This window comes from Microcebus murinus, chromosome 5 (assembly GCF_040939455.1).
Source record: "Microcebus murinus isolate Inina chromosome 5, M.murinus_Inina_mat1.0, whole genome shotgun sequence".
In the NCBI taxonomy this organism is placed as follows: domain Eukaryota; kingdom Metazoa; phylum Chordata; class Mammalia; order Primates; family Cheirogaleidae; genus Microcebus; species Microcebus murinus.
The window spans coordinates 113,188,256-113,200,816 of record NC_134108.1 but is presented as its reverse complement, the minus strand read 5'-3'; the positions used below and the strand labels follow the sequence as shown (position 1 = coordinate 113,200,816).

Here is a 12,561-nt window from a genome sequence, read left to right as displayed (position 1 = left end):
ATATTCCAACAAAGAGTTGTGACGCCGATATTCTCATCCTTCAGACTTTCTCAATAGAGTTGGCCAGAGATCTAACAGTTCCTGCAATTCTGAAAGATCCCAGAAAAGGTGACACTAAAGCCTTTCTCACTCTGCTTATCAGACAGGAAGATTTTCCTCAAGTGTGCTAACTTCTTGTCATTCTGCTGTGCTTTCAGCTCAATGCCTCTTGGAGGGTTTTCAGAAGACCGAGAACTACAGAAATATTCTTCATAATTTTGAAGTCCATTATTCACTCCTACCTCACACCCCTCCCAACACTCAACCTTCTTTTTCCAAGAAGATGAAAAAGAATGATGGTTCCTTTAACTCTCCCTTGAAATGGGTCAAAAGACCTGATTTTGTGTACCTGGCAGTAAACTTCTTTGGCTAAAGCATTGTAGATAAATTACTTAACCTCTTGGAACTTCCCTCTACATAATAGAGACAGTCACATCTTTCCTTCCTCACCTCCCAGAAACCACACAAGGAAAGCCCCATCAACTACTTCTTGGCAAAGCACAAGTGGCACACAGGAGCACTGCACAGATAGATGATGGTTGAGTTTGGAATGTATTAGCGCACACACCCACATGAAAGAAATAGATGAATGAAGAATAAATAAATATCTTTGTTTCCCACACCCTTTTCTCTCCATTCAACTTTCCGAAGAGATGGGGCAGTGGGATGTGCAAAGACATAGGCAGTGTGGTGTGGTGGAAACAGCCTGGGTTGCGGATACACAGACCTGGGCTCTGCCACCCTTGAGGGCAGGACCGAGTTCCACTCCTCCTTTAGCCATTAGCATCTAGCACTATGCCCAGCCCACAGTGCACAGACAATCACTGGAGAGAGCAATGAAAACACTCTGTATACTACTGTGATGGTAGATACATGGCATTATGCATTTGTCCAAACCCATGGAATATGAGACACTAAGACTGGACTCTATGCTAAGCTATAGACCTTGGGTGATTATGACGTACCAGCGAAGGCCCATCAGCTGTGACAGATGCCCCCTCTGGAGGGAATGTCAATAATGGGGAAGGATGTGCACATGAGGTATATGGGAAATCTCTGTACCTTCCTCTCAATTTTGCTGTGAACCTAAAACTGCTCTAAAAAAAGTCTTTTTTGGCCAGGCGTTGTGGCTCATGCCTGTAATCCCAGCACTCTGGGAGGCTGAGGCAGGAGTATGGCTCAAGGTCAGGAGTTCGAAACCAGCCTGACCAAGAGCAAGACCCATCTCTACTAAAAAGAAAAATAGAAAGAAATTAATTGGCCAACTAAAAATATATAGAAAAAATTAGCCAGGCATGGTGGCACATGCCTGTAGTCCCAGCTACTCAGGAGGCTGAGGATGAAGGATCGCTTGAGCCCAGGAGTTTGAGGTTGCTGTGAGCTAGGCTGACACCATGGCACTCTAGCCTGGGCAACAGAGTAAGACAAAAATAGGACTACTGCTACCTTAAAGCGTTAGTATAAGGATAAAACAAGAACATATATAAAATGCTGGGTATAAAGTAAATTACATTTTCTCTGTAAATTTCCCTGTCTTGACCTCATCTTTGTAACTGACACTCAGATCTATTATATAATTTCTCAATATTCTAAATCTGTATCTCTGATTGACTCTAAGGGACTTGTAACTGTATGATCAATAATTTCAAATTCAAAATATCCAAGGCAAAGCTCAATTTTTCCTCACCTCTCAATACTTCCCAGTACATGAGATTGAAACCTTGGAATCACATTAGACTCTTTCAATTCACCAAGTCTTCTTAATTTTTTTATTGAAATGTTTCATTAGTATCATCCCTCCATACACAGAATAATGATGATGATGACAATGGCTAACATTTATATTGATTTTACTATATGTTGGGCACTTTTTAAAGGTATGTATATCGGCCAGGCACGATGGCTCACACCTGTAATCCTAGCACTCTGGGAGGCCGAGGCGGGCAGACTGCTCCAGGTCAGGAGTTCAAAACCAGCCTGAGCAAGAGCGAGACCCTGTCTCTACTATAAATAGAAAGAAATTAATTGGACAACTAAAAATATATATAGAAAAAATTAGCTGGGCATGGTGGTACATGCCTGTAGTCCCAGCTACTCAGGAGGCTGAGGCAGAAGGATTGCTTGAGCCCAGGAGTTTGAGGTTGCTGTGAACTAGGCTGACGCCACGGCACTCACTCTAGCCTGGGCAACAAAACGAGACTCTGTCTCAAAAAAAAATTAATAATAATAAAAAATGAAGGTATGTATGTCAACGTATTTAATCCTCAGACAATCCAATGAGGTATATACTGCATATTATTATCCCCATTTCAGAAATAAGAAAACTGAGGCACAGAAAAGTTATATAACTTCCATAAAGTTATACTGCTGGTGAGTGGCAGAGCTGGAATTCAAACCCAGGCAGCCTGGCACCGAAGTCCACACTCTTCCCGCACTGTCTCTGACATAGAAATGCACCTGCACCTGCACAGACAGCGGCCAGACTAAGACTTTCTGAGCAGTCCTTTGGCTTCCAGGTCTCTCCAATCTTCAGTTCAAAGTAAATACTGCAACCAAAAGTCACCCAGGTGGGACTGGATTAATCTGCTCAGCACGCTGCCATCCCCTGGCCAGATCCTCATACTGCCTGCTCATTCCCGGTCACTACCACTGAAACGCCCAGCCACTGGGGGCACCTCAGCCTCCCATGATTAAAATTATGAAAAAACAATCTTTCTCCCTTGAGTCAGCAGAGATATGGTTATAAATTTTCAAAGAGAAATTTTACTATGCAACTTAAGGAAAACTAAATAACAAAAATCCCACAACCCATAGAAATTAATGAATTAATCAAGTGCAAATGTATGATCCTAATGTTTTTAACCCTGACAGCCCTGTATGGTTGTCTCTATATGTGAGAACGGATGCTGAACAGCAATCTAAAACGTACATTCTGAGTTTTTTAGTTTGTATCGGACCCAGGTATGATGGAAGCTCTACCCCAATCAGGAGTTACTCACAACCGTATCACCGGATACGCCCCCTCTCACCTCCGTTCTAACCCACTGCTATAGTTCTCCAAAGCCACTCTCACTCTCCATTTCCACATACAGTCCCTAAAGATTTTTTCTCTAAACCAGAGTTTCTAGGTCTCTGCATTGACACTTTGGGCAGGACAGCTCTTTCTTGGCAGGGGCTGTCCTGTGCATTGTAGGATATTTGGAAGCGTCATTGGCCTCTACCCATGAGATATGAGGAGCATCTACGCCTCCCCACACTGCCACTGCCAGCTGTGACAGCCAGAAATGTCTCCAGACCTTGCAGCCTCTGGTTAGAAACCACTGCCCTGTTCTCAAGGTGTGATACCTAGACCAGCAGTATCAGCATCCCCAGAATTTGCTAGAAACGTAAATTCTCAGGCCCTACCCCTGATCTACTGAATCAGAATTTCCAAGGGAAGGGCCCAATAACCCCGTGTACTATCTGCCTTTCCAGGTGGTTCTGGTGACAGCTAAAGTTTGAGAACTACTGATCTGAACATAAGGCCATCCTCAGAGAGCAAAGGCAACTCTGCTTCTCTTCTAAGTATGCACGGTTCTGGCCCTCTAGGTCTCAGTGCTGCTTGATTGATTTATAATCTCTTTCCTAGACAGTTGTTAAGGCTGCTTCAATCCTCTATTGGAAAATCTTGGCTTCTCCACCTGGCATTTTAGGCTGGTATCACTAGAAACTCTATGGCCTCAAAGGCAGACATTACCTTTCTCTAGAGACCAAGAGCCAAAAAGAGACTCTCCAAGTCATCCTGCTCCAAAGCTCAGGTGTCCCTCCACATTCCTAACCAACTCCATTTTCTGTCAGGCTCCTCCAGTCCCTTGCTATGGGACAGAAGCCATGACTGGCAGGTCCTGGGCTCAGCGCACCAATAAGTCTTCCTGGCCTTCGCAGCCAGCTCCACTACTTCCCCAGGTTCCTGAGGATGACTCACCTCTCAGGTATGCTCCAGGGCAGTGACCTTCCAGGATCTTTTCATTGGATTTTTCAGCTAAGAGACTGTAGGCATGGAGTCCCTTTAGAATTCCCCAGGACAGTGTCTGTGATCAGAGTCCACATGGCTACTGATCTCCATCACAATCCACCACCAGAACCAACTTCCCAAATCTTACTTCTCCCTTGCTGAAAAACTGCCACTGGCTAAAAAGCTTTAGGAGATAAAAGTACAAACTTTTTAGTCAGACTTCCTGGTTTTCCATGAGAAGTGAGGAGGCAGAGCAGTTTGGAGTTAGATTTAACTAGAATTCGATTCCAGCTGAACCACTCAGTAGCTGCATGACCTGGGACAGTAAACCTGAGTCTATAAAATGTAAATGATAAATCTACAGCACAGTACTACTGTTAGGATGACCAAAATCATGTATCTAGGACAGTTTTCAATAAGCCATTTGGGAGCTTCACGACCATTAAGTCACGCCTAGCATGTGCTCCACAGCAGGTATGCACTGGGTGTAATAGGCAGACACACAGGCCCCTCTCAAGCTCACCCCAGATCCCCGGACTCCGAGACACAGCACGGGGCAAGGAAGGAACCGCTTCCGGCGCCCACACCAGCCGTGCCGCATCTGTGGGCTGCCCAGCCCTCCCAAATCAGAGGGTGCATCTTCTAGCTCCAAGTCTCTCATTAACCAGTGCTCTGGGACTAAATGATTTCAAAATCCCTGCTAAATCTAAAATTCTAAAAAAGGAATCAGTAAAAGAAAGCATCAGGATTCAAACTAACTGCCTATCAGTCATGAGTGAATATCAAGCAACTCTGAAGTGCTAACGTAAGTCACCAAGAAAATAAAACACATTTCCGCCCGCAAACGGTGCTCCCATAAAGGTGTGCTTGCAGACGCAAGCATCCATGTTATCATTAACACCTCTTCTTCCCGAGACTTCTCACCAGCCTCTCCTCGTCTCCATGGTAACAGCCCTACCACTCATCAGGAACCCACTGAACACACCACTCTATCGTTTTTCCCTCTCTCTCCCGACCAAGGGAGTCACAACAGAGCACGGGAAACATGACACGTGTAAGTTCAGAGTGGGGCACAGCCCCTTCCCCTCCTGTATGTCCAGACTCCACACCCTCTGTCCTCCCCTCCCCTGAGAAGTTCCTTGGGTCCGCCCCACTGCCCTGGGGTACAGCCTCTAAACCCCCACGCCCTCACCATGTTGGAAATGCTGCGGGTATTGGCAGGGTTCAGCATGACAATCTCGGTGGTGATGTGCCCCTCCACCGCCTGGGTCATCTCGTCCACCGTGCAGTTGATAGACGGGTCATAGGTCTTGAACCAATTGTCAGCATACCACCCGATGAGGAACCAGACATACTTCTTCCCGAAGAGACGCTCCTTGTACACCTAAATACAGAGACGAGGAGGGCCGAGTTTTTGTTCTGCTTTGTTTTTTTTGTCTTATCTCACTTGACACTATTCAGCCTCCTGGGAATCGGGGAAGAACAGCAGAGCTATTAATAAAAAGTGGAATCTACAAGTCTTGGGAGTGGTAGGGAAAGCTCAACAATTCCTCCTTCTCAGTGCCTCCCAGCCCCACTATTTCTGAGTGGCCTTTTCCAGCCAGCCAGGAAAGACAGAATTCACAGGCTGCTCAGGAAACACAAAGCAGTAGGAAAATGAGATCCGAGAAATTGTCGCTTGTGCGTGTGCATGTGCGCGCAGACAGGGATGGAGCCAGGGCCAATAGACAGGGACATGGTATCAGTTGTTATCACTTGAGCAGAGATGCAGAGAGAGATCCCGGGAGAAAACCCAGGAAGAGCACCCACCGGGTCCCACTCCCTCTTCAGATCCCAACCCCACCTCACAAAACACTTTCCGGGCTTCAGTCTCATAGAAGAGTCCCACGATGATGCGGGCATCCTGGCGCTACAGAATGGAGAGAGAAAAGAGCTCCTGAGCAGCGGAGCCAGCACCTTCTCAACTTCGATTTCCCATCCCAAAGTGCTTAGGGAAGGACAGTGTTCAAAGGATAGTAGATAAATGTCTACCGGAAGGTGGAGCCAAACCTCCCCAGGAGTCGCTGCTGCCTCCCAGAATCACACAACTTCCCCCACCTGGCTCCTCTCCAGCCAACCACCGTCCCTCTGCCCCGCCCTCTGCAGACAGAGCCCACCTTAAGGTTTTTGACAGGCACAGCTGGATCTGAGAAGAAACTCTGGCGGAAAGTAATCTCGATCCCAGCCTCCTTCACTCGTTCCTCCAAGTCGTCCAGAGTCTTGGGTGGGAATGAGAAATAAGTAGGAAAATGTGGGATACAGAATGGAGCATAGACCAGAGACAACTGGTGATTACAGAGCAATTCTCAGAGCACCGGAGCAGCCATCCTGAACCTTCCCTTGGCAGCTTCTGCCCACAAGGTGGGGAGAGTCGGAAGTAAACCGTCTGGAGTCTCAGGACTCGGCTTGCAAGTGGGCAGGTGCACAGTGAGCCCTCCTGTGGGTCTGTGTCCCAGGAAGCCACCCTATTCACCCCACTCCTATCACTGGAGCAAAATGGGGAAAGGGAAACATAGAGGAACCAGGAAAGACCAGGCAGGGACTGGTACAGATGGGATAATATCAACCTCAAGAAGCAAGTAGGCAGACAGACAAAAGCATCAGAGAAGAATGGTCTGAATCACTGAGAGAAAATGGGGGAGGATTAAAGAGCCACTGAACACAAGAGTGGATAGAGGCCCCATAACGGAATGAAAGGCAGAGAGCAGACTGCCTTCTTCAGACGCAGGGCCGGCCTTTGCTCTACTCCCCAGATCTTCCTCTCTCCTTCTACCTCTCCTCTGTTGGCATCTCTCTCAGTGTCAACCACCAGACCCACTAGGTGTCTGTCTGTCCATCTCTCCCCTTGACTCCCCTTCCTCTCTCTCTCTCCCTCCCTCATCTCCGCTTCTGCCCTGTACCCATTCGCTCCATCCCGTTCCCATTCACACCCACCCACCGCCCCTTGAACACCTCCAGAATCTGCTGCCTTCCTGGATTCCTATCTAATATCCCTCCCTTCTCTCCCCTCAACTTTGGCTTGAACCTGCTTTAATAGAACTGAGTCATTTGGGGCCTGTCTGTCTGGGGAACAGAGCATCAAAAGGAGAAAAATAATCACAAAATCAAAAAGATGGGGAGGATCCCAAAAATTCACCTCGTTCGTCCCCCTGGCTGCAGAAAGAACACATACTTAGTCCCCTTGGAATGTGTTCTCCTTTGATAAAGAACCAAGATCTTCCCCCAAAATTAGTCTACCCTCCCCCCGCAGGAGTTGGAGCAGATGCGCCCGCTGCCCAGTCCCTCCTCACCGAAGTGAAGACCTCAGTGGTCTGCTGGATGGTGGCGATCTTCTTCCAGCCCCACTTTTCAAAGAGCTTCACACGGGTAGGGTTGTGCAGCGTGGCCGATGGGTGCGTTCGGAAGAATGTGGGAAAACGCTGCCGGTTTGACAGGGCTGGTGAGCTCGAGCCGTACGAAAGCTAGGAGGGCAGGCAGAGTGCAACAGGGTCTCTCATCCTGGACTCCACTGAGAGTGGCTAAGAGTTGCTTAAACCCTCTCCCCACCTCTGGGTCCCTCTCTGCTACTCCCTCCAAATGTCCCCACCTCTGGTCTGCTCCAGAAAAAGTGACTCTCAGAGGCCCACATGCTCCTTACAGTCAGAGCACTCTTCCACCGATCTAACTCCAACTCCTCCCAAAGAAGGAAGTCAGCTGCAGCACTGCCGGCCACTGGCGCTGGACGCTGACGGCTCAGGCCTGCAGAGGACTCTGAACCTTGGAAGCAGATCCTCACGGTCCTCTTAACCTCAATCTCCTTTCCTTCAGCAGAGCCCAAAAGGGGGTGACCCCACCTGCTCACTCCACAGCCCTGCTTACCACAATGAGGTTCCACATCCTGGCAGCCTCGGCCACCAGCGTGGACACAGAGCTGCAGCCAGGCATAAGGATGATCTTGATGGGGTCGTTGTAGAGCAGCTCGTACAGGTACTTGGTGGCTTGGCCTGGGTCACACTGAATGGGGGGAGGAGAAGTCGGGAGGGCAGGCTCTCCTAGGGCCCCTCCCCTGCCTGTATTTCCCATTCTTTTCTCTCCTCAAACTAGTTCCTTTCTCAGTTACTCACTTGCATTACTACTACTATTTTCCTCTCCTTCCTGACATCTCTTCCTGTCGAGCAACTTTTTCTTTCCTTCTTTTTCATTAAACTCCCTTCTCTGTCTTCCAGCTGGTGCCTTATCCATACGCCCTCCTGCACACCCTCGGAGGGCTCTAACGCCACGCCACACTGCCTTCCCTCCTTTTGGGTCACCCTCAGACAGCCTCAAGCCCCCCTTACCTCTGGCGCCCGACTCCTTACCCCATATTTCTATCCATTTGTGGGTAGAAAAAGAGTCTGTAGGAATAAGAGTAAATGCTCCCCCGTCTCAACACAGCATGCTCCAAGCCCTATTATGAAAATTCCTCCCTCACCTCTGAGCAGCTCCCTCTCTCCACCTTCCATTAGTTTCCTCCCTCTTCTCTTTTCAGGGTTAGCCTTAAGTAAACAGAAGAGAATAGGAACAAGACCACCAGGGGGTTCTGTTCCGAATCCATCCCCTCCTGCTGGGCACTGACATTTGGCAGGTCCATTAGAAAAAACACTCAGAGGTGGAAGTGGAGAAGAACATAGGATAAGGAAACAATGGGGAAAAGTTAGTAGAATGGAACTCTCAAGAAACCAGATGATTTTAGGGGTGCCTGAAAAAGAGACTCCTCTGAGCTGGGGAAAGTAAACAATGCAGAAAGCTAGAGAGGAAGGAGAGGAGGGGAAGGGAGGAGGAAGAGCCAGCCACAGGTCTCCCACTGCCTGTTCCCCTCCTGCTGACATGTGACATTTCAGAAGCTGCTGGAGCCCAAAGCAAGTGAAGAAGAAATGGCAGCCAGTGGGGAGCCAGGGCAGAGAGACCCAGGAGGAAGGGAAACTAGGGAGGCTGATGTGAGGGAGGGGCAGGTAGAAAGGAAATAAAGAAGGCCCCCAGAGCCTGCTCACCTCCCATGGTGGCCTGACATTTGGGACACTGGGAAGCTGGAGAAGGGGACCAGGGGAAGCTCACGGAGCCAACACTCACCTAAACTCTCTGCCGCCCACCCACCCTGCACTGCCAAGGGCAGAGCGCAACAGCATCATGCAGGTTTCTCCTTATGCCTCCACCTGTGCCTCTCTGTATTTCTCTATCCTCAGGCCCCGCCTTCCCCGCCCTCCCAGCATCTAGTACTCCAGATCCTGTCCCAGCTTCTCCCAAGGCCCCTCCATGTCCCTCCACTGTTCACCTAAAGAAAAGGTTAATGGGAACAATGAGGACGTGCAAGAACATACAAGACACGTATAAACAGGGCAGTGTGTACCCAACATCTCTTTTTGTTTCCTAATTTCTTCTCTACCTTTTCCTGCGACCCTCCCCCTTACGCACCCCTCCCCCTTACACACGTAGTATTCCCCACTTCCGATTCTCACCCCTCCCAGTGAACTTCCTCTGTTCTCCTCCCTCTCCTTTGCTCTTACAAGGATCTGGATTTTCAGGCAGGAAGTGACAGTTCCAGTTGACACATTCCAGTTCTCTGCCTTCCCACCCCGCCCCTACTGCCTCTGCTACCGTCTCCAGCTCCCTCCTCCCAGGTCCCCCATCTGCTCCCCAGCACCTCAGGGACTCACCTGTCATGGTGGATGAGTTTGAGCTCACAGCCAGGGCTCCCCTGTGCCTGTGATTCCCACCCTAAAGCCTGCACCCATCCCTCCCTGTCCTCTCCCCACATGCCCACCCACACAGCCAATTCTCTCTTGTCCTAAGCTTGACCCCTCCACCAGATCTGACCCTTTATTCCTCTTCAGGCCTCCCCTACACTAACACCTAATCATTTTCCTGTGCCCTACTGCTCTTCCCATAGGCACCCTATGTTAGCTACAGCTCAGGCATCCACCAAGACAGGATTTCTGTGGGTAAAAATGCAGATACTCAGGACTCATCCCTGACCAAGGAGTTAGAATCTATTTTAAACAAACTCCTCTGGTGTCCTATAGACACTGAAGTTTGAGAACCACTGAGATGGTAGCAGTCACAAGGGATTTGAGGTTCTCTCTCCAAGCTCCTGACACCCCTGCTCTCTTCTCTCCAAGCACCCTGCCTTCAGGCCCACTTCTGTCCCCCAATCACATGCCTATTCCTAGGTGTTTATTGATGTTCTAAAGAATCTAAATTCTAAATGCACCCCAGGTATAAGATCACCAGATCCTCACTTTCTGTACTCTGTCACCCTAGCCCAATCCCTTAGCCCATGGGGCCACATGTCAGAGAAGATAAATCTGAGGAGGTCCCAAATCTCCTCTTTCCCCTTGTCGCATTCTTCCCCACACCCCCAATTATTCCTATAGGGGAGAGGAGCAGGGGAAAGGAATCTCATTATAAACCATCACCCTAATACCCCTGGACCTAAGTTTTCCTACCTTCCCCCTGCTCCCCTCCCTAACCCTACATCCCATTCTCTTTTTCACATCCTAAAGGCCACAATGCCTAAAGGGAAGATAAAGAGGGGGCCAAGTTCCCCAGGATGTCCCAGCTTCTCTCACTAACCCACCCTTCCTCCTTTCCCTCCTCCCCACAAATGCAATTCTTTTCTGTTCTTCTCCCTGTATCTGGACACTTCCCCGTCCCCATGCTATTGTGGGGGCTCCAGTGTCGACCCTAATCCAACTGCCTCTGCCCACCTCTTAACCACCAAACCCCACATGCCAAGTATTCCCACAGCCCAGGAATCCTCAGTGGGGCTGACAATAGAGAGACAAGAAGGAGCTGGGAAGGGCTCACAGCTACCTTGCTGTTTGTTGTGATAAATAAACCAGAGCTCTCAAATCCCTCAAAATTTTCCTGATTCTGTCCCTATTCCTTCCAGCCCCAACCTACGCCAAGATTTACCTTGTTGCCATGGTAAACGTAAACCCCTGATCCAGCTTTCCACTTCTGACAATCCCTCCACCCCCAACCCATCCCAGGGTTAGTTTACTCCCCCAGAGGATCAGGATCGGCCACTACCCTAAATCCATCACAGCCCCCAGGCACTTCCATGAGTCTCCTGCAGCGGGGCAGAAGGTGCTGCCTAGCAGCGTGATTGACTTGACGTCTTCAACCTCTAGACCCTCATCTTGAACCTCCAGCCCCTGCGACTCTCCCCAAGCTCCTCTCCCCAAGCTCCGGCACCACCAGCCTACCTCCTGCTAGTCACACATGGGAGGGGCCTGCCCTGCAATCCCAGAGGCGACTCATACCGAGCCCCACGGAGCTGGCAGGCCCCCTGCCCCCAAGCGCCCACCCCCACCACTCCCATGTCCAGGGCTACCTTGCTGTCGTGGTGGATGAGCTTGAGCTCATAGTCCGGCAGGATGTCCCTGCGGCTATTCACGTCCTCCAGCGCCATCTCCACCGCAGGCTGGCAGGCCTGGCCCCCTGGCCAGCCCCCGCTCATGGGAAACAGCGCCCCGATGTACACTGCGCGCCGTTCTGAGGAGGGGTGCGGGGGGACCCGCGGGTGAGGCCGCGGGAGATGGGGGGAGTGGGAGGCCCACACCGGAGCTACCCCTGCCGCCATCACCAGCAGAAGCGGCAGTGGCCACCCCACCCGGGGAGAGGGGGCCCCCGGACCCATGGCTGGGGGCAGGGGTAGCTGCTTGGGGAGGGGAGGCGCTCAAGGGGGACACTTTTCCTGGGGAGGCCTGCTGAGGGGGTGTCGGGGAGGCGCCTCCATCCCCGGTTTTGTGGGGAGGCAGGGGCTAGGGCCCCGGAGAAGCAGGGAAGGTTGGCTCCCTCCAGATCCCGCGGCTCTCACTCGCGCCACCGCGGACTCCCCTCGCGGACTGACTGACCGACGGAGGGGAGGAGGAGGAGGGAGCTGCAGGGCCGGGCGGGGGCGCTGACGTCACGGGCGGCGAGCGCAGGCGGCGGGGCGGGCAGGCGGCGGGGCGGGGGGCGGAGGGAGGGGAGAGGGGAAGGGGAAGGGGGCGGGGGGCGGAGGGAGGGGAGAGGGGAAGGGGGCAGGGGGAAGCTGCGCGAGGAGCGACGGCGGTCAGAGGGAGGCGGGAGGCAAGCAGGAAGGGTCCCACCTCGGCGCGGGAGGGGCGGGCGGAGGAGGCGGCGGGAGGCTGAGCTCGGCAGGGCGAGGGGCGGAGAGGGGGAGGAGAGTGGGGCGAGACGAGGGGCTGGCGCCTGAGGTCTGAAACGGGTGGGGGAGATGGCTGGAGGCGGGAGGGCGGTGGAGACGAGCGGGGCGCGGGCGGGCTGGGACCGGCGCGGGGTGCAGGCGGGCCGGAGGGAAGAGCGGCTGGGTAGGACAAGTCTGGGGACGGGAGCGGGAGAAGGACTGCGACAGAAGGGGTGCAAGGAAGGGGGTGTGGAGAAGAGCTCAGAGGGAGTGGGAGAGGCCTGCCAGGGCTGAGGTGCGGTGCGCTGAGGGAGTCCGCCGGGTGACATCCCAGGAGGGG

At 51.6% G+C, this 12,561-nt stretch overlaps 1 protein-coding gene across 3 annotated transcripts in view; it reads right to left on the bottom strand.

Annotated features, from left to right (window-relative positions):
• Positions 1-12,561, bottom strand: part of GABBR1 (gamma-aminobutyric acid type B receptor subunit 1) — a 28,779-nt gene that overhangs the window by 11,945 nt on the left and 4,273 nt on the right. For all 3 annotated transcript variants that reach the window (XM_012760362.3, XM_076003560.1, XM_076003559.1), the window contains 6 exons: positions 11,424-11,584; positions 7,931-8,065; positions 7,363-7,533; positions 6,190-6,291; positions 5,877-5,942; positions 5,226-5,417 (listed from right to left, as the gene is read on the bottom strand). In XM_012760362.3, coding sequence (XP_012615816.2) covers positions 5,226-5,417; positions 5,877-5,942; positions 6,190-6,291; positions 7,363-7,533; positions 7,931-8,065; positions 11,424-11,584 — 827 coding nt within the window. The remainder of the gene's footprint in view (positions 1-5,225; positions 5,418-5,876; positions 5,943-6,189; positions 6,292-7,362; positions 7,534-7,930; positions 8,066-11,423; positions 11,585-12,561) is intronic.